Genomic DNA, 21452 nt, shown 5'->3' with positions numbered 1-21452 from the left:
TCTTTTGACAACTACATGATTTTCTCATGATTATGCATTTTCTTTTAATTTGGAGTTAAAAGTTACTGATACATGTTCAACAGCTTCTGGGTACTGTTTCCATGGGAACAGGGTTAGAGCCTTGTGAGGCATGCAGGTGTGTCGGAGTAAATGTAGGAAAATGCATGTTTCTTTCTTATTTTGGGGACTAATACTAATATACATTGGCTGCACAGGATCAACTCAACAATTTATAAAATGTAGTGATGAGATGTGGATATTTTTGCGGATAGTAAGCGACATAAGCAGACAAGAATGTGTTTGTAAAGTGTTTATTAGCCATGAAAAGGAGAAAGAGGAGAGGGAATTCGTGTGTGTTTTCATGTTTCAACCAGCAGCAAAGGCCTGGAGTCTGAGAAAGAACTGTGAATATTGAGAAAATGCCTCTTTTACCCTCTGTTCTTGTTTTATTTTCCTCTTCTCTCAACACCCTGACAAACCACACATTTTACTTAGACTTCTGATTCAATTTTTTCTTCAGAAAAGTAATTTTCAGCAAAATGTCGATGTTGGTACTCTTAACAATATCCTGTCCTAAACTACAGAGACCAACTTTTCAAGTGATCATTAGAGGTTGGCTCTCTGTTTAAAGTGCATCTTATTTACTTCTCTTGCCTTTTTTTTTTACCATCATTTCAATTGTTCACCCTCTCTCCTTCCTGTTTCTATTCTGTCTGTTTTCCTCCCTCAAGTCTCCTTCTTCCTCCCTCATCCATTCCGCTTCCTCCTCTCAGAGTTTCTATCAGCTGCCCCCCTTCCCAATTCTTTCTTAACCCCTCATCCCGCTGTCCTACTCATCACCTGGGTGCCAAACAAAGGGTTTCAGTGGGAGCCTGGCTAACAGTTCATGACATGTAGGATGCTGCTCCCCTCTGTCACGTCACTATCTCCCCTCTTCCTCATCTCCTCACAGCTGCTTGCTGAGTTTACGCGCCTGCCTCTCCCTGGCTTCGAAGGCGGCTTTGGTGTCCAGCAGCTCGTCCAGCTGCCGGCGGATGCGGGCCATATCGAGCTGGGTGGCCTCGCACTGCTCCCTCAGGGAGGCCGACTCCACCCTCAGCTGCATGGTGGCCATGGAGAGCTGCTCGCTGCGCTCACGACACTGCATCTGCATCCTCTTGGCATCGCTCAGGAGAGACTCCACGCTCACGGCCACCGACTCACACTGATCCTGAGACATGCTCTGGACAGAGATGAGGGGGAGAGATGGAGGTCAGATGTCAAAACTGAAGCTCTGGATCTGGACAGGATACATCGATTGGCTCAAGGACATTTAAGCAGACAGATGCTTGGAAACAGAGACTTAACGCACATTTGTCCAGTTGAAGTGCTCTCTGTGATTTTAATGTGAGATTTAAGGACTCTGCTCTATTCTCCACAGTTTCTGTACTGTCTGATTTGGCAGTAATCTACAGCTCTCCTGCCAAAAAAGCAGATAAAGTGAATCAATAGCTCACAGTCACAAGTCCAGCACAGATCAACAGGTTTAAAACAGAACATTTGATCTGCGGAGAGTGAAGTAGCTTAAAGAGGCTTATCGTGGCTTAGCTCAGTCTACACTGTCCACTGCTCTTCTCTGTGTTTCTCTTTTATTCCTCTCCTGCCAGCAGTCCCTATCTCTGAAGCACGTTTTCACAGCACTCCTCTTTTTTCTCACTCATACACATTTACATCCACACAGCTTATTTCTCTCATCGGAAGCCAAACAATAAGAAGAAGTGAAAATATCTTACCATACACAGACTCCTCCGGAGTCAAGTTTATCACGAGCTTTGAGGTAGATTTCTTCTGAGACTCGAGTTTCAGACAGTCCTCAGTGCTTTCCAGAGTGCTCTCTCTTCTTTCTTGTCCCTTTACAGACTTTCTGCACACAGCAACTCCAGGTATCCTTCTCCCTCTCTCCTGTCCCGTCTCTCCTTTCTCTCTCTCCTCAGTGAACATTATCTTCTACCTCAGGGCTCAAGCGAGGTCAGGTAATCCACCGAGATTAGACAGTTAGTGGAAGACAGAAGGAGTCCTTTTGGAATAGCAGGACTCATTCTGTCTATTTTTATCTGTCAGGGAACTGCTGGTGATTCATTCAGTGCAGACAAATCAGCCCCATCCATGGCAATCACAGTAATTAAAGTAAAGTATTTTCAGTAGCTACAAATCATATCATGCTTTTTTCCCCTTCAAAATAACAAAAACAAAATTCAAGTCATTTCTATTGTGTCATAAATCTACATTTTAGAATATGCAGCCACGTCTTAATGAATATATATTTTATAATGTTTATTTCAAATAATAGTGATGATGTAGCCACAAGGTCTGAGTTTTTGCCTTTGTGTAAACTTATTAAAACAAACTGATCTTGCAGACTGTGATGAAATTGATTGGATGCTAATCAATAGTAAACACACAGTCTGTCAGTGGCCTGTTGGGTTTAACAGTCTGGGATAAACACATTTGCCAAACTGTTAGAAGCAGGGTAAAGCTTCTGATGAAATGAAAACAGCAAGAGTGAGTACACTACATATGTTTTGGCTCAAATCACTGCTCTCTGTTACTTGGCACTCGGTTTCTCAGATGCAGAATAAAGAGCGCCAGGATCTTTGATTGTGTTTGAAAACATTAGGCTTCAAAAAATAAGCAGAAGGACCAGTTTTATTGAAATACACAAGCAAAGAAAAAAACCTGGCATGAAGTCATCAGCTTTATAAGCTTCAGGTGTGTAAAGGTCACCGACCCAATGAGTCATTACATCATTTCCTCGCCACAATAACAACATTATGGAGCGCTACACAGCACACAACCTCCGCCAAACTCTTCTTCTTCTCAAAAGTTCACCTTTGTATTTAAATGGCTGTGAACTAACACAGGAAATACTTAATTTAACATTTCAAATGTCTCTTTGTAGAGAGGTGGGAGCCTTTACTCATTATCAACCACCAGAGGGAGACACAACTCAGCATATCCATTTCCATGTCTCCATTCTGGTCAAGACAAAGTGGACTCCTGTTAAAGAGAGCCTTTTACCTAAGATAGTAGTCTTACATAATAAAACAGTTAAGCTCATTGTGTTTAAGTCTTTGCTTTATTGCTTAAAAAAGTAGCACACATGTCATTTATCATGCCTGGAATTTAAAAATCCATTTGAATTATTTGCAAAATAATGTGATATAATGTTATATCCCTGTTGTTTCAAGTTGTAATGAGTGGTCCTTCAAACAGTGGTTTAGTTCACAGCTGACAGTGAACTTTAGAGATTAAATGAAAAATATTTTGAGGCAGAATGAAAGTAGGAGAAATTTGCCTCAATGTCATCATAAATAAGGAATGAAGAAAACCAACAGTAATAATAAAACTGGGTGGAACAGAGTAGTGACTCACTAGAACAACTGTGTAAAAATGTGTAACAAGTGTAAAAATCGGACTTTAAGCTGTTGAAGCTACTGAGGAGTGAAAATGTTTTACATAGGAAACATCTGCCTGGCACAATAAAAGTACAAAATCTGGGCACAGTGGTGAAATATAAAACGAATGCCTGCAGTAAACATCCCCACATTCCTTGGTTATGTAAACAAACTGAATGAACAAATCCATATTTCTGTGTGATACAGTGGTCAGACGGTTGAGAGGGGTTTGATAAGTGAGACGAGGTAAATGTGGGAAATGGGTAAATGCACAAATCAGCTGTTCGATCTCTGTATCATGTGATCAATCTGCTTAACACATGCCCTGACAGACACAAAGAGGCTGTGCAGGATTTTCGCTTCTATTCATAAATGTGTGCCTGACGAGGTGGCCGAGTGGTTAAGGCGATGGACTGCTAATCCATTGTGCTCTGCACGCGTGGGTTCGAATCCCATCCTCGTCGAGTGTTTACACTACTATTGTATCTATGTGCCAAAACACCCTTAAAAAATGTTTCTGCATCTATCATTTTGTGCTAGTGTGTGTGTGTGTGTGTGTGTGTGTGTGTGTGTGTGTGTGTGTGTGTGTGTGTGTGTGTGTTTTTTGAACTCCTCTGTAACACCCGTCCTCACTGTGGCCTTGGAGGACGGTTGAAAAATGGCTCCGTCTCTGCGGCCGTCACCCCGGGATCACCAAAAAGCCCGCCGGCCGGCCCACCATACCCTCCGAGCCCTCCTACAATCATCTTAGACCCTGAACTCTGACGCCTCTGGACGATCACAAGAACCCCGATGATGAGCCAGAAGAAGAAGTTGACCCACACTGCCGTCTAAAGGGGGGAGTCAGTGAGGAGACAACACGTGACACACAAGAAGAATATGAAGCTCTTTCATCTGAGAATCTATGTGGGAAGTTAGTGATAGACAAGCTCTACATATATTCTCTTAAATGTTGTTTTAAATGATCTGTCTTGGCTACATGATGATTTAAAGCAGCTGCCACTATATAAGGAAACTGTTTTTTTTATAGCTGTTTAAAGAGGCTATTTGTAAGTTTTCTCTGCCGTTAAACATGGTTTCCTGATGGGAGCAGGCGGTGGTGACTGTCACTTGACAAGAGCTTCGGCCAACGTTGCATTTAAAGGACAAGAGGTTATAATACGCCCTCTGAGCAGCGCTACGTTTTCAAGGCAGATTGGAATGGGTTGCTATTGGAGAGTGGTGAGACAGGTCGGGTAAGAAAAGAGCTGTTACTGCAAACACTGGCTATGTGGCTATAGCAAAACCTACAAATAGCTCCTTTAAGACTGAATCAGTTTCTCCCCATTCATTCATTCATGTCCTTCTTGTAAAAAAAATTCTATTCACTTTTCTTTTGAAAATCTAATTCCTGTGAATGTTTGGAAATGTTTTCACTTATTAAACTGAAGAGGAGGTTAACTGAAGTGTTACAGTGTTGGATGTGTTGCATTGTAACTGCATTTTTTTTTCTGAGCTTGGTCCTTGAATCATAATGTGGGACTGAACTTGAGCAACTTCCTAAATATTGTATCTTGCAATCAAATGTTGATGTTGACTGGTGCATCAGAACTGGTTTTACGGATGTGATTCTAGACATAAAATAAAAACACTGAACGAAATACTGACCTCAGCTTTAAGTAGATTGTTGTAGAACTTTCCTCCTTTAAGTGGACTGGCCCATTTTCTAGTCTGGGCCTCCTCGCATCTTGAGAGACAAAAACAGATTGCATATTAGAAAGTTGATAATTAAGTTTCAATCCATCTTTCTAGTCCTATCAAAGAGGTTTTAAAGTAGCTAACAAGATATATTTTACTCCTCAAAGTCCCTTTAAAGTCATCATATCCACTAAGATGGACATAGATTGTCAAAATGAAAAGACATTTATCTGCTTTCATATGCCAAGAGAAAAGAAAGTGGAGCTTTTATTGACAGAATGACAAAGTGTAAGTATGTTTAATAGGATAAATGAGGATGTGAAAAAGAGATGATGACAGAGAAAACAGAGGTTTGAAGAGAGCAAGCAAATATAAAGTAAAGCTCAGTGGGTTTCAAATGTTTTAGTTTCATTTGTGATTTGTTTGTGAGAGGTTTTGGTTTTGTGGACATGTCTGTGCAGGCATGAGTGTATAGCTCCACTGTGTATGCGTGTGTGTGTGTGTGTGTGTGTGTGTGTTGAACCTGGTAATGTTCGGAACAGTGTGTATGACCGAGTTGCAGAGTGAGTCGCGTCCGATCTTCAACATGCAGCCCGTGATGAGCAGGAAGAACAGGAAGATGCCGCACACAGCCACGATCAGGTTCATCCACACACGCTCCCTGTGGAGGACAGAATAAACAGAGAGAGCGTGAGAACGGCGGTGAGCCTGTTTGAAGTCGGGAAAGAGAAATAGAGGAATAAAGTGTTATCTCAACCCCTGACCAAATGAGGAAATGATGTCAAACTACTGTATGTCACATATGACTATGTTACCATGGCGTGACCTGTACCCTGCCCTCTTTTGATCATTTTTTAATTTCCATTCCATGTTTTTTTTTCTCTCCTCACCAGCTCTGTAGCCTTTGCTGTTAAACCAGCTTCATGAGGTCACTGAGTCTGTAAAACCTGCACCTAAGCTTTATGAAACCATCCTGATAACCCGCCTAAAAGAATTTTATTAGTCTGGATTTTAGTGTCCCTTGTTTCATTGTGTCATAATAAATTACATGTTCACATCAGTTTTAAGAAATATCAGCAGCAATTCAACAATCTTACTGTCACTTACTGATGTTTTGTCTGATTGTAGTCCTGACATTTTTGAATTGTTTCTAGGATTATGTAATTTACACCAATAAGCCTGTTAATGTAGCAATAAAGTATCATGATTTAGATACTGGTATATCTCTATGATATGTTTTGTACTTGCATTTGCACTAAAACCCTCTCTGCAAACATGCAAAAATGAGTGGGGAAAATACTCTTTTGGGTATTGGTATTGTACATTATTGCATCTGTGTTTTGAGAGGAAACATTGATTAATGCCAAATTTTATACTTAACACAAACTATTAGTTTTTGTTTCAATTTTGTAACATCAGCATTCAAATGCTGATATGTGATAAACTGCAGCTGACTGTTTAAATTCAAGCAGTCTACATTTGCAAAGTTATAAAGTAGGAAGAGACCTATGTTGGTAGCTACATGTTGTCAAACCTTTGTCAGCCAGGAGCAGCATATAAAACCACTGCAGTTTGACTGAGGTTTGGTGGCTGTAAACTGTGCTCGCTGTTTACAGCCGGTTTAAAACAATGAACAGTAAACCAACAACTTCAAGGATTCAATCAGAGAGACACACATAATGTCTGGAACTGCTCCACGTGACGATAAAGACAAATACAACTGTTAGTCACCTTCTGATGTCCCCATCGATGCAGAAAGTGTACACCCAGTACAGAGACAGCGAGAAGCACACCACTGCCACCATGACTGAGATGGCCGACACAAAATAGCACAAAGACGAGGAGCTGGATGACTGAATCCCTATAAGGCTTGCTGTTGCATTGTAGTTTACATTTCCATATAGCATACACAGACCTCCAAAGTTGCCCTGAAAGAAAAGAGAGAGATATTTTGGACTTTTATTTTGTAATTTCAGCTGTTTCTTTTCTGTTAGTTTGCTTCATTTAATTGTCTCAGTTTTGTTAAACTGTTTCAGTGACTTTCTTTTTGTTCCATTGGAAAGACACAAACACACATATACACGCACACATACACTCAGACACACACACACACACACACACACACACACACACACATACACACACACACACACACACACACACACACACACATACACACACACACACACATACACACACACACACACAGGGCATCTGACTTCTATAAAGAGGCAGGGAGAATAATTGGGCACGAGGAGCATCTGGTCACAACAGTATCGGTATCTGGACACATGACTGTTGTTAGTGCGCAGGCACATCCATATCTAAGCTCGCGCGCATTTTTACAGGCTCACGCATTTCCTGATTAGATGAAGGCTGTGATGTTGGTTTTCCACAGTGTCTTTAGCTAATAGCGTAAAATGAGTGCTGCTAATTAAATCTGATGGAGCGGAATGATACTGTATTGGTGATACTGTACTGATACTGATGGTGATGGCTGGTGATAGTAGTTCCCCTACTTGAGGATACAACTCAGAGGAAAGTAAACGCTCGTGTCTATTTTGAAGTCCTCGCGCTCTGGTAATACGTGATAAAAATGTAACATCCAGAAAAATATGCTTCTGTATGAAATCAATTATTTTTGATGCTCGAAAGCGTAAAATCTGCTTAACACAGAAAAGTAGCTGATTAAAACACTTAATTGAGGAAACACTGTGCAAATGAACTGATAAAAGAGATTAGAAATGGAATTAAATACTTTTAAAAGTGTCCCAAATTAAAGGTCTGGCTGTCAATTCGGTGTACTTCAAACTTTCTAGCACGGACACACGCACTGAAAAAGTGAGTCTACCCGGAAGAGGATGGAGATACCAATAGCATATCAAGCTAGGTAATTATTTTAGTACATAAAGTCACCTGGACGATGGTGAGGGATGCGGCGGCAACAATCCCACAGACGAAACAGCTGGCGTACAGACCCAACTCCAGCAGCAGCAGTCCCGTGAACGCCATCATCCAGCGGCCCGGTGCCCGTCTGCAGGGAGACCAGCGTAAAGGCAGCCACAATAAGATGGAGAGCTTCCGGTAAAGTGTTTCAAAATAAAAAAAAAATACTATATGAAGAATCAACTGAAATGTAGTAAGGTGGATACGATGAACGTATGTTTAAGAATGCGTGGTAAAGAAAAGGTAAACCAATTTCAAGTGCAACTGGGTAAATCCGTAGAAAATCTCCAGTGAAATGTTCACAGTAAGGCTAAATGGACTATACAGTGGTTTAGCAAGCCTTTCGTTTTCCACTAATTGAATATCCTTGGGGGCTGTTGGAGGAGAAAGCAAACAGACTAATAATTTAATTTCCACAAATTATAAATCAAGAAAAAATCTTCCTGACTATCATTTCTCCATATGTTGCAAAAACATGATTTCAAAAGCCAGATGCAACCGTTATGATCCCAAAATAATCAACTCACCTGTCTCTTCTTGTGACAAATGGCACGCCTAATATTTGAAGGCAAAAACAGTTGATTTCCGGCGATACTTTTGGCTGTTTTTTTTATCCGCTGGACTCGGCTCTCACTCAAAGTCCAGTTGCCCGAAGCGTCGATCCTGCGGTTCAGTTTTAGTTTCAATAAGCTACTGCTTCTCTTGAGCTCCACCAGATGTGCACGTCCGATTATAAATGCGTAAAAATCGTTTTATTTTGTCACACTGACCGGTATATTAACTTGGACACTGGCTGTCATACAGGTCCAATTTCCTCGGGTCAGGAGTTGGTTTCATCGGATAGCCCAGAAAGATAAACTGAAAGCTGTGGGAAGCAGCAAGAAGGGAAGATGAATGGATGCAAGGGATGATCAATCATCTTTAAACTAAGGCCTTAGCACATCTGCAAACTGAAAGTCTTGGGCTTTATCTACACACATTTCTGATAATCATATGGTACCAACTATTGATATAACAGTATTAAAAGTATACAATGCAGTTATAATATGCAGTAGACAATCAGGTGGCCAGACTTAGTCAAAGGTTGAGCTACTTGAGGATTTAGAGGCATGTCATCCTGGAATTAGTGGCGGCCACTGTGTGAGTGTGTATGTGTGTTTGATGAAAGTGGTAGTCCATTCCCAGAGTGCTTAATCAAACCTTGTGACTTATGTCATAAGACCATGCCATTTTGATATATGTTCCATGTAGGCTACCAAATACCAAACCCAGTGAGAATTTGTTACATAGTAGGCTGTATACAGGCTATAGTTAGGCTTTAATTTAAATACTTTACTGATACCTTTATATGTCTTGTGCTGTAGAATTTAATTTGTGTCACAGAGCCTTTACAGATCTCGACATAGTTTATAAATAGAAAAAGCAATGAAATTTGATATTGAATGGCTGAAATCTGACCTGACATCCCAAAAGGAAACTAGTAACTAGGGACATTTGCATTAATATGTGTGTGTTATGTGTCTGTTGTGCCCATTTAATTCTAAGCTAAATACAAAAATACCAAGCTAAGACTATATAGCAAACATCTAGGTTTAACCAGGTCCAGCGTGAGAACAGTCACTCTACCTTGTCAGTTAGTTAGAAGTTTTTCTGCAAGACTCCTGTTGTTTGGATACATTGCTAGAATACCAGAGAAACTGTGTGTGTGTGTGTTTGTTTGTGCTGTCTCAGGTGGTTAGACTTTGTCCCGGGCTGAGCCTCTTACAAAGCCATCATCCAAGTATTAGTATCAGTGTGAATGTGTGTATGTGTGTGTGTGTGTTACTGCAGTAGTGTTGTTAGATTAAAGGCTTAACATATGATGGCATTAGTGCTGGCTACCAGGAGCTGAACGCCAGACATGGTGTGTGTTTTATGTATGTGTGTATGTGGTGTGAATCCAGACATCACAAAGCACAAGCCTGGCATCACTTTAATTCACTGATAAGTTTAAACGTCAAAATTCACCAAAGTTTGAATGAGGCACAGATATACATTAAAGAATAGAGTATGTACAGTATAAAAGAGAGACCGATAAAAGCAATGAGAGAAAACATACAAGATTACAATACAAAATTCAAATATAGGAAACATGCACTTGAAAACACGTCACAGATAGTTTACATATGGGCTTGTTTTCACAGAGCTGTGATGAAGCCAGAGGAGGCCTTTATCTGGGTCAGTCAACCAACATTTTCATGAACAGAAATTCGTGTGTCTTCTAGATAAAAGAGTCATGATATACAGTAGATAGAGTCAAAGTCTTCTCAATACCTTTTTAGAAACAAATGTCGATATATGTTAATTGTGCAACCGGCCTATTTAGTGTAAGCATCACATTAAAGGAATACAAAAACATAAGTAATTATTCCAACAATAAGAGTACATCAAGGAAACAACAAAACATTAATTTAACTATTTTAAATTCAATATATTGTCCCATTTGAGAGAATTTTAATTACAATTTGATTACATTGTGCCATCATGTACAAAAGCTTTATAATAATGTCATATTAAACAGAGAGATGGATCCACAAGCAAAAGAAATCCACTGGCTGAAACCACTGACCTGATAGTCCTATTAAACAAGGGTCACTTCATTTTTTTTATAATCTTACAATTATCCAAATTAACCAGTACGTTATGAAACATTGATTCTTTAAAGATTTTCAAATGGATACAAAAACAAACTTCACATGAATGCAAACCTAAAAGCCTCAGGTTGTTGGAGAAAAAAAACAAAGGAAGCACCCTCACAGCCATGGAAAAATAAGTGCATCTAAAATGTAAAAGCTGTGGGGCACACCAGATGAAAGGGGTAGTTCAGACACTCCAGGGAAGCCCAGACTCAAGGCAACAACAGGAGTTCATTTCTAGCAAACAGCAATCATATGTGATGTTCTGGCCAGTCTGTAATGTACAACTATCAACACTCCTGAGGGACAGTAGAGCACTTAAATTTTAGGTGAAGATTATCAATGATTATGCACCAAACATTACTGCATTTTCTTAAAAAAATAGTGAAAGTGATGAGGAGGGAAATGGGACCAATCTGAGATGCTTGTTATGTACTCAGGTACTTGAAACATGCATCTGTGTAGCACCCCCGTTTGGTAACAGCTGTCAGCAGTCTGTTTCATTACTGAATGAATGCATAAAATTATATTTTGCACGAATCAAAGTAATTTACAAGAGACTGCATATCATGTTTTCATGTGAATCAATGATGTGAGGGCGGTGCACAGCTCAGAAATATGGACAACACATCTAAAAACAGGAGCCATGTCATGATGACACACCACACACCAGTGACTATACATATTTCCATGACATGATTGTGAAAACCTGTCTGTCCATTCCAGCTCTGTGGCTACAGTTTTATCAAGCCCGTGTCGCAGCATTGTGAAGAATGTTTGGAAAGGGAATTCCTGTTCTGTTCATTTTAATTCAATGGTATGGTCACGTTCTTTGATAAGTGCAGTCACAAGACTCTTATCACCGCAATGAGTGTGTCAGCCTACTATTGACCCTGTGTGTCAGTCCATTTGTGCATGTATGTGTCTGTCCCTGTACACTATGTCAAGCAAAAACATGATCTTTTTTTTCCCAAAATGAAGGAATTATGAATAATCAAACTGTGAAACCAAATGCATTTCCTCATACTAGGTGTCAAGCTGAATCAAGCTGACAAGTCTGAAATGGTACAGTTCGAAGATGCTTCTATGTTATTCCCTTCTTTCAGTAAGTTTGTTTTTGTGCATGCTTTTGTGCATTTGTATACGTGTACCAGATCAAAGCAGTTCACTCATCAGCCGACAGGACAACCGGGCAGTCTGAAGGCATCCGGTACAGGACTGTCAAGTTTACAGATAATTTTATAAATCCCCTTCTTCCAGCAGGGGTCGCTGTCTCTCCCAGTCCAAATGGCTGAGTAAAACTCCCTCAGAGCCACCTCTGACACTTCAATAAACCTCTCTGGGACCTGCAGAGAGAAATCTGAGTGTCAAAGGATAAAATATTCTTACAGAATAGGTCTACAGAATTAAGTCTGAAATGGGCTTCACAAGTACACTTCACGGAAAAGCAAAAAATCTAAGAGTTACATTTTGGTAATTGTGTTTCCTGTCAGATCTAATATAATCTAGACCAACTATACCTACAAGCAAAGTAAACACCTCAACATTGTAGTCTATTATAGAAAAAAAAGTGAGTGCATAAGATTGGGTTGCACATACCAGTACAATAAAATGCACACAAAAAAGTGCATATAGAGAAATATAAATTATGTTCAACTATTGGACTTGGGCCAGGACTTGTTTCCATCCAGCCTTTTGTGTCCCCTCTGGCTGGTCAATGAGATACTATACAAGTTTATTCATACTTGCTTATATGTTAAAATAAATTATGTTTCATGCAAGTTATTAACATGACACCATCTTGCTAATATAAATAAGACCTTAATAAGAAATTGAGCAGAAGGAATAAGAAGATGAATACCCTAATGTGTGTAAATTACATATGAAAATTAATAAAACATTTACTGTTGAAAATAAAGTATGAATCTATGTGAAATTACTTAAATGAAACGATGTCGTTTCTATCACAAACGGGAATTTCTGTTCAGTAAAGGCACAAGGGAAAACAGGGCCGGTTAGCTCAGTTGGTTAGAGCGTGGGGCTAATAACGCCAAGGTCGCGGGTTCGATCCCCGTACGGGCCACGGAGTTTTGACGTTTCATAGCTCATTAAACTACTGACACATTTATCACAGAAACAAAACAATTTACCACATATGTGTTGTTTACTAGAGACAATGCCACACTTATATGCTGACCTCTGAAATGAATAGGCCTGTCTATAGTCAACCAATCTGTTGATAAATCTCTCAATTATTCTCCTGCCTGTGTTTGAAATAAATGGAGATTTATAGAAAAAAATAACAATTTAACCCTTTTAGAAATAGTGGTTAATGGAACAGTAAATCACTTAATTTTCTATTTCCTCCACCTCCAGTTTCTGGCTTATTGAGAGTGTTTATACTGGCTATAGAGGGGTTATCTATCTAAGACAAGTTACCTGGAACAGCACTATCTCCCAAACTAGAGACTTTCTTTGGATGGGATCACGCCAGTCTGTCATCATGTTGATGTGTTTAGTACTTACTATACTTTATATACTCACTACTCGCGGGTCGGACCACACTCATCTTTGAACTTGGCCTTAATTTCGACGTCAACTACACACTTGTAAAATTACGTGACTGTATGTTGCAGGGTTGTGACAAAATTTGTCCACAGACAAGGGCCTCCGCCCCGTTTCCCCAAACCACACGTTTGCCATGATTGCAGGCACAGACGATACACACACAAATTCACGGCAATACCACTCTCACTGTAACGAACTCTAATGATTTTCCAATTCTATATATGGCCGGTTAGCTCAGTTGGTTAGAGCGTGGTGCTAATAACGCCAAGGTCGCGGGTTCGATCCCCGTACGGGCCAAACTCCTTTTGAAAGAAACACATCTTAATTTGACGTCTCTCAATTAGCACCTGAATCATCCGCGATTACCTCTTAACCTTGTAGCAAGCAGTTGTCAAATGTTACTGCACTCGCTGAGGGAAACAATGTCCTTGAAAATGTATGTATACAAACTATGTGAAAGGACTGCTTTCTACATTCAATGCCATCCCAGCCCCTCTATGTGAACATAGTGTACATCCTAACATTAATAGGTGCATGCAACAACAACTTTCTTTTCACACATGGAAAATCATGTACATCAAGCTAACCCTGCACTGGATAATGTCATTATAAACAGCAGTTAAGAGTTTGAGATGTACACCCTAATTGCATATTATTTTATACATTATACAAAATTGATGACATAACCTTGCAGTGCTCCTGTTTTGACAAAAAAAAACTGATCAGACATTGTACCAATAAAGAAAACTTGGAGTTAATCAGACTCAAGGTCCTCAGTCCATAAACAATTAAAACATGCATTCACTGCAGTGACAGTGCTATAAGGTATTATAGCACCCATTCAAGGACTATATACACTCATACAATTAGCAAGCTGAAAGCTATGACTACTGTGGAAAATATACACCCTGCCTATTGACACACACTCACTTACCTGGTAGACGTTACTTTTATTGTAGTGCATGTTCAGTATACGATACAGTTCTGTATCACGGCCCACTCGCAGCTGACTCTCTCTACCCAGACGAGGTGCACCATCCCTGGGACACAAAGTTAGACAAACCCACTAATTTCAATTATGATGTTACAAAATGCATGTTGTTAATAGCATTTATTTGTATAAATTATAATCAATACTAATGGACAATGCATCTACTGTGACAGTTTTTGGCCCCATGGGTTGAAATAATAAGACATACATACATACACATTTATGTTTTAAATCTAATACAGTACGTAAGTCTTTAATAGTAGAAGAAGCACTAGTGCTAGTATTAAATAGGTCAAATAACTATGAAGAGATATATAATTTCTGTAAATGTACATATTAACTTAAATCAGAAATGATTGATTGATTGATAATTTAATTAATCACAACTATCACTACCTCTACTATTAAAAAATAAAGGGAATATGAAAACTACATCAGAGGAAAATGGAGAACATGAACTGTTTCAAGTTGGAAGTTGCTTGTTTGATTATAGCAGATCTACCTGACTGTCAGGGAGTAAACCATGATGATGCTTCACACACTGTTGCATAAAACAAGAGAACCTGGAGCATGAAACTTCAGAATTTTGTAATTATTCTGCAATTTGTAATTCTTTCTTTCATGACCAAAGATGCAGCGCAACATATGCACATTATCTGATGCATAAATCAGACTGAAGATTGTCAATGTAAAAATTCAGTACCAACATGTTAGCTATACAAAACCCAGTCAAACAATGGAAATTTTGCAGCAAATGAGTTTAACAAAAACCAGTGCCAACCCAAACAGACCGAGTGAGAGCCTCACGGACAGCCTGTCGTGCAAAGCGCTCCATCTGGATGTAGAAGAACTCTCTGAAGTTACTGAACCATTTAATCATCTGGGAGGTCACACAGCGGTTAAACTAGACAGAGAATAGGAAAACAGCAGGAGAAGAAGTGAGCAGATAAGGACTGCATGAGAGGGGTGGTGCGTGTTAGACAAATGAATTTAGCATTTACAATAACATACTGATTTAAATTCAAATATAATTTTTGCTAGTGAGAGAAACATTTCATAAAGGAAAGTTTTGCTTTTTAAAAAAACCTTCACAATAATATAGCAGCAGTTGTTTTCTGTTGATGAGAATGCCACTTTGGCTTGTGATTGGTGTATTTTGTTGCTAGAATTTCACCGATTGTTATTATTTATAATAATTTTATTACCAGTAAGGTTTACTGAATTATCATATTTACAGACAGAAGAGTTTACTGTTCAAATGTAAAATATCCTCCTTCAGTATATTTTCTATTCAAGCAGTGACTGGAATACGGTATCCACTTCCAGTCTATTGCTTATTGAGAGTAATGGTTATGGAGGGATTGTCCATCTAAGAAAATAAAATATCAAAGTGTATTATAACAGACTAAATGGCTGGTTAGCCATGTTAATGTGATGTATTAGCAAAATGTACTTGCTTTGGTTATGGACACTAAATACATATATTTTTCTTTTTTTTAAACCAGTAAGTTTTTTAGTTGATTTACAAAATGTGTTATAGTATACAGTGAGGGTTACTTTATGTAATTCATGTAAAAGCATGAATACTGGCATTTATATCAAAATCATATCATTATTGTTGAAAAAGAATAAATCAAGCTCTATCAAAAAAGGGCCAAGCCATAGACCTCCCCTTACTGGATATGCATGAATAGCCTTTTGTAATAGTAAAAGGTAAAATATGGCTTTGTATGAAATGTTTGAATATTGATCCATGATGGCGACAGGCTACACACACCTTGACATCAGGGAAGTACGTCTTGAGTGTGTTGGAGCTGGGATAGCGTGTGTAGAAGAACATTAGTTTGGCTTTCTTCAGATGACAGGGAGACAAGCCCTCCTGGGTGTATACATGAGGCCAGTCAAGGAGATACACGTTTCTTTAAACACACACATAAACACACACACCTCTCCCCCTCATTCCTCCCACCTTAAAGACAAAAGGATATTCCCCCAGCTGTCAAGTAGAGCTCTCCTCCATCCATCCCTCCTCCTCCTCTCATCCCACCATCTCCTCTCATCCCCCTCTCCCTCTCTCTGCCTCCGTGAGTATGACGAGCAAGGGAGGGGTCCAGGTGCCCGAGCAAGGGGATCGGGGGGAAGGACGGGTGAGATGAGAACTCCAAGAAAGGATCGGAGTTCAAATAGTCTTTGCGGGACGGGGGCAGGTGGGGCAGCTGGGGGTGGTGAAGAGAGCGAGAGAAGAGCTGCTGCATGGAGTAGTGCAGCAGCGGGAGTGGTAGTGGGGGAGGAGGAGGAGGAGGGGGAGGCGCAGGGAAGGAAGAAGAGGAAGAAGAAGAGGAGGATGAAGATGGATGGAAGGAGGAGGAGGAGGGGTCTTTGGGTTGTGAGGCTGGGGGTAAGAGGGGAGGGTGAGAAAGAGGAGGAGGGCGAGGTAGAGAGGGGTGATGCAAGGAGAGGTTTGGGTGAGAGGAATTTAGGTGGGTAGAGAGAGGTGGGCCAAGGAGTGGGTGGGCCTTTCTAATGTCAGGTGACCTTTGAACAGCCAAAGGCATCGTAAGATCTGATGGCTCAGTGCGATGTGACTGTCCTGGAGGCCCGATGCTCCCATTGCTCATCTTCTGGAGCTGCTTCTCTCTTTCTCCATCCTGCCCCCCCATCTTTTCCTCCTTACCCCTTGCCTTTTCCTCCCCTCTTCCTCTTGTTAATAGTCCCATCCACACTCCCCTGTCCCTGCCTCCATCATTTCCTACATCAGATGGGAGAAAGGAAATGGCGGCAGGAGGAGAGGAAGGAGTGAAATCTGTTGTTTCGGTGTAGAGGCGAAGAACTCGGTCGATGACCCGGGCCACAGCGCTGCCCAGCTCCAGCTTCAGTGCCTGAGCAAACTTTTGCCCTCCTTCCTCACCCTCATCTTCTATCCCTCCATCCCAGTCACCTCTTACCAGTCCTCCACAATCCAACCACAACCCTGCTCCCTCCATCATGCCCTCCAAGTGCAATCCTCCGCCTCTTCCTCTCTCCATCCTCCCTTCTCTCTCTTTTTGCCTCTCTTCTCTCCGCTTGTGGGTGTGGAAGTTGTCAAAAGGGGAAGCAGAAAGAAGGGAAAAAGATTCCTTCTCCATCTCGCCACCATCAATATCTTCTTCATCATACATCCCTTCTGTAATGTCCTCCTCCTCCATCATCCCTACATCTCCGTCTCTCCCATCTGTTGCTCCTCTGTTTCCATTTCTGCGTCTCCTTTTCTTCTCCTCCTCTGCCATGTGCTTTTCCCCAAAAGCCCTCCATACTTTCTCCTGCAGGGCCTGCAATCTCTCTCTTGCCTCCTCCAGCTGCTCTTTCAGCTCTTCCCTCTCTCGTCTCTTTCCTTCTCTCCCACCCCCGCGCCTCCTACCTCCCTCGTCGGCCTCTCCATCGGCCTCTACATCCCTCTGTCGGCTCTCCAGCTTCATCCTCTTAACTTTTAAGACATCTTGACTCCACTCTGCTGCGAGAGCAGCATCACTGTGCCTCTTCTTAACCTCCAACAAGCTGTCCTCTCCCTCCAGGACTCCCTCTTCTCCTCTTTCCATCCCTTGCTCCACCTGTTCATCCCTTTCTCCTCCATCTTCCTCCAAATTTCTATCTTCCAGGTGCCTGTGTGTGCTCATGTTTGAGTTGAGTTGCCCTCCAATCCTCCTGGATGCTCCGCCTGGCTGGAGGAGGTGATGAATGAGGGGAAAGCCAGGAGGCCTAAAGGCAGGAGGAGGGCGACCTGCACTGGGCTGGGGATGAACTCCAGGGAGATCTGTTGAGCTGAGAGTGGGTGCAAATGTATGTATCTGGGGTGAAGAGTCGCTGAAAAGATCTGTGGGTGAATCCATCACTGAGGAGAGAGGCACAAGGACACTTCAAGGGTAAGTTCACCCAAATTAAAAATAATAAGTATATTTTCTAATTTATATTTCTAGGTCATTCTAGCCGTGCAGATAGTTTGGTTTTATTTGGAGATTTTTACTTATTTAGACACATGTCTATGAGATGAATGGAATTTAATTTGTGGTCATTTGTAGCCCATTATTATTATTTTAAAAAAGCAATGGCAACATTGGCATTAGCAATAGCAACAAAACATTGCTCCTGTTACTCTGGATAACCCAGAGATCTTGCTGTGAACAGTTTTCAACAGAATCACTCCACACAAAAGAATTAGTTCTTATTAAAACTGTTGATAGTGTGTTCTGTGGATTATCTAGCAAAACAGGAATCTGAGAGATGCTGCTTTTGATTTTTTTCAATGTCATTTTTGGTGCTGTGAAATATAAATGATGCCATATAATGATTCTGTATTAATATAACAGGCACATGACTTCAACTTACCTGGACAGCAAAACAGGTCACTGTTCTGTCAAAGGTCGCACCCACTTTCACTTTAATAGTAATTAGAATGAGCTGAAATGTCCTGGCATAGAGCTGAAAAATATAAGCATATATTGTGAGAGTGTAAGTTAAGCCAAGAAACATGAATTCCTCTGCGGTCCTAACAGTTGTTCAGAGGGTTGATATTCTCCTCCATGGCCTTCAAACGTGTAATAGGAAGAAACAGCGTGCTGCAACTCAACAAAGAGCGTGTCAATGCAGGTCAACAGACTGGGGAACAGGCTATGTGCTGGTGGTGCAGTAGGTTAACATCTGGCTCATGATCTTTGTCACATATCAACCTCCTCTCTTTACGCTATCTTTCCTGTTTCTCTCAACAGTGTGACCGTCTAAGAAAGCACCATCGTCATGAAAATACATGTAACAAAATGGAGGGAGGTAACTAAGGGAGGTAATGTGGATCTTGGCACTGAGCAGAAAAGAGAGGTAAAAATCACAGAACAGTTTTGCTACAACATTGTTTTCTTTAGATTTTACTGGAATATTCAGGTCCTTAAAACACTGACGGTATATAATTCTTCATCGCTTCCCTACAATACCTGGAAAAGCTTGTAAAATGGAGAACAGTGAACACTAAGCTTATGAATAACAGTACATCTCACTATTTAATCAAGATCAAAAACAGACATCCCCATTCCCTTTTTGTCAGTATGTAACCTCCTTTCCCTCTGGACACCCCTTTCCCCTTTTCCTTCCTCTCTATCCCTCTCTCATCCTCTCTTTCCTCTCCTCTCTCTGTTATCAGTTCAGGCAGCTTGTTAAGCACTGTTTGATCAGAGTGTTTACCATCAAACACACACTCCCGCACACCACACATAGACATTCACACAAAAGCAAAAGAGGCTTGAGAGTGGGCTAACAATGGTCAATGGTCCTTGGGGAGGGAAATGGAGTGAGAGCAGCATGTATGTATCTGTCTGTGTGTTTGTGCATATACGAGAGTGTGTGTGTTAACAGTAGTCCTACTTAGCTTTGATAACACCCCTAATCCACTTCAGATGGATACACTACCACTCACCCACCAGAAAGATGGAACGGATGATAAATGGACAGATGTAAGGATAGACTGAGAGAGGTATGGTAGGTAGACAAAAATACAGAAAATGTGAACACACACAAACACAAAAACTATTTAAAATTTCAGGCCAATTGAGATACTTGCTTATCACTGGTGGCCATTAAAATTTATAAGATGAATAGATAGATAGATAGATAGATAGATAGTTGGATAGATAGATAGATAGATAGATAGATAGATAGATAGATAGATAGATAGATAGATAGATAGATAGACCAGTGCATAGGTCCCATGGTGCAACATGAAGAGAATAATCCTCCTATAAATAGCTAAATATCAATTATTCAAATGCCCTCTCCTCTCTACTATAATACAACCCAGATGGCAAGCCAGCCAATGCGCTTATATCAGGGACAGATTAGCTTTTCAAAGCCAGTGGAAAGCTGCACAAAATACAAACACTGAGCAATGAAAATGAAAGCTATTAACCACTAGATTAGACTTAAGAATGCTGCTGTTGGACAGATGAGGCTGTCACTGGGAAGACTGACAGGAAAGGGAACGCACACTGAATTAAACACACACAATTTACTGGTATTAAATGATGTATGTCAGTAAATTATATTTGTAAATATTAATCTGGGGTTCATGTGTTGTTAGCACATGCTAGCAACATAGGCAAAAGGAAAAAAATCACATAGACCAACAGGTTACTCATCTAATCTCAAATATTGGGCTTGCAGGTCTATTTGCATGCATTTATTAAAAAAATATATTTTTGTGGCAAAACTGTACCACATAAATAAATAAAAATCAACCTGTCAGTAATGGAAGTAGACTGTGTGTGTGTGTGTGTGTGTGTGTGTATGTGTTCCTAAAATATACAATATTGCAAATAAATTTCATAAGGAGTTTGATCTGTTACATTTGTTTGTCTGGGTGTATAATATCTACAGGGCATTTCTATAACTTTGTTGTAAATGATTTTGATTATAGGCTATTGTTCATCTATCTATACATCTATCTTTCTATCTATCTATCTATCCTTCAATCCATCCATGCTGAAGTAAATAATGTTACTTTGAATAATATATATGTTTGAAGCCTCCGCGTGGCAGCATCTGCCGGTTCTGCCACGCGAGAGGAATTCGCTTTGACCATTCTCACGCACGAGCTGTCAGTTTGTGTGTGCGCGCGCGCCCGTGTTGCGTCCTGTGACTAATTGGCAGCGGTGGACTAATGTCGCAGTATGAAAGAAAAAATAAACACACGGAGAAATAGCAGACACGGACCCTCGCGGTTTATCAAACGTGTCATATTTTAAAAATTACGTTGTGTTTGAAGTTTTTAAAAAATGAACTCACTCAGTCACAGGCAAGAGCTCCAGCGGTGTCCGCTCCCCGAAGCCTCCCACTCCAGTGGCCGCTCCTGTGCGCTCTGCCTCGGTCGACTGTCTTCAGCTGGCACCGGACGGGCCTCGGACATCAGTGCGGGCAAAGAGGAACCAGCCAGCAGCGGGTTTCCGGCTATTTCCCTTTTCCCTCTCCCTTTTTATTTGTTCTTTGTTCCGTAACTCTCTCAGTTTCACTCTCACCTTCAACTGCCTCCTCTTTTCTTTAGTTGTGTCACTGTGCAGGTTTTTTGACTCCCTCGCCAATCCGTCTATCTTTGGTTGGCATCATCCTCACGCGCTGCTCCCGGTGTAGAGTGGCGCGCGGTGG

At 40.7% G+C, this 21452-nt stretch overlaps 2 protein-coding genes and 3 non-coding genes across 6 annotated transcripts; 3 read left to right on the top strand and 2 right to left on the bottom strand.

Annotated features, from left to right (window-relative positions):
• Nucleotides 1-2685: 2685 nt before the first annotated feature.
• tmem179b (transmembrane protein 179B) lies at nucleotides 2686-8622 on the bottom strand. The gene is made up of 6 exons (XM_022758381.1): nucleotides 8585-8622; nucleotides 8028-8145; nucleotides 6843-7039; nucleotides 5635-5772; nucleotides 5082-5160; nucleotides 2686-4264 (listed from the first exon to the last, which is right to left on the bottom strand). The coding sequence occupies exons 2-6, from the start codon at nucleotides 8124-8126 to the stop codon at nucleotides 4064-4066; spliced, it is 714 nt and encodes a 237-aa protein (XP_022614102.1). The 5' UTR covers nucleotides 8127-8145; nucleotides 8585-8622; the 3' UTR covers nucleotides 2686-4063.
• On the top strand, nucleotides 3817-3898 carry trnas-gcu. The gene has a single exon. It is a non-coding gene; the product is annotated as a tRNA-Ser (tRNA).
• A 1401-nt stretch (nucleotides 8623-10023) lies between the features above and the next one.
• On the bottom strand, nucleotides 10024-21395 carry LOC111231358 (prospero homeobox protein 1-like). 2 transcript variants are annotated; one of them, XM_022758417.1, is made up of 7 exons: nucleotides 21096-21395; nucleotides 18654-18746; nucleotides 16280-18159; nucleotides 16069-16182; nucleotides 15083-15195; nucleotides 14235-14340; nucleotides 10024-12078 (listed from the first exon to the last, which is right to left on the bottom strand). In XM_022758417.1, exons 3-7 carry the CDS (start codon nucleotides 18155-18157, stop codon nucleotides 11905-11907), a joined length of 2385 nt encoding a protein of 794 aa, XP_022614138.1. In that variant the 5' UTR covers nucleotides 18158-18159; nucleotides 18654-18746; nucleotides 21096-21395; the 3' UTR covers nucleotides 10024-11904. The 2 variants fall into 2 exon arrangements, with proteins under 2 accessions (XP_022614138.1, XP_022614139.1); XM_022758418.1 differs by having other exon boundaries at nucleotides 16069-16176.
• Nucleotides 12742-12815, top strand: trnai-aau. The gene has a single exon. It is a non-coding gene; the product is annotated as a tRNA-Ile (tRNA).
• Nucleotides 13524-13597, top strand: trnai-aau. Its single transcript has one exon. It is a non-coding gene; the product is annotated as a tRNA-Ile (tRNA).
• Nucleotides 21396-21452: the final 57 nt, after the last annotated feature.

This window comes from Seriola dumerili, unplaced genomic scaffold (genome assembly GCF_002260705.1).
Source record: "Seriola dumerili isolate Sdu_G_001 unplaced genomic scaffold, Sdu_1.0 BDQW01000295.1, whole genome shotgun sequence".
Taxonomy (NCBI): domain Eukaryota; kingdom Metazoa; phylum Chordata; class Actinopteri; order Carangiformes; family Carangidae; genus Seriola; species Seriola dumerili.
This window is presented reverse-complemented; position numbering and strand designations above follow the sequence as displayed.

What these genes read in the sequence shown, in the direction of transcription:
- tmem179b (XM_022758381.1), bottom strand. Translation starts at nt 8,126, where the DNA reads ATGATGGCGTTCACGGGACTGCTGCTGCTGGAGTTGGGTCTGTACGCC. An exon ending in CATCCCTCACCATCGTCCAG is followed by an intron (nt 7,040 to 8,027) that starts GTGACTTTATGT and finishes CTTTTCTTTCAG; the next exon opens with GGCAACTTTGGAGGTCTGTG. An exon ending in ACAATCTACTTAAAGCTGAG is followed by an intron (nt 4,265 to 5,081) that starts GTCAGTATTTCG and finishes TCCCCCCTTTAG; the next exon opens with ACGGCAGTGTGGGTCAACTT.
- LOC111231358 (XM_022758417.1), bottom strand. Translation starts at nt 18,157, where the DNA reads ATGGATTCACCCACAGATCTTTTCAGCGACTCTTCACCCCAGATACAT. An exon ending in CGTACTTCCCTGATGTCAAG is followed by an intron (nt 15,196 to 16,068) that starts GTGTGTGTAGCC and finishes TTCTCTGTCTAG; the next exon opens with TTTAACCGCTGTGTGACCTC. An exon ending in ATAAAAGTAACGTCTACCAG is followed by an intron (nt 12,079 to 14,234) that starts GTAAGTGAGTGT and finishes TTCTCTCTGCAG; the next exon opens with GTCCCAGAGAGGTTTATTGA.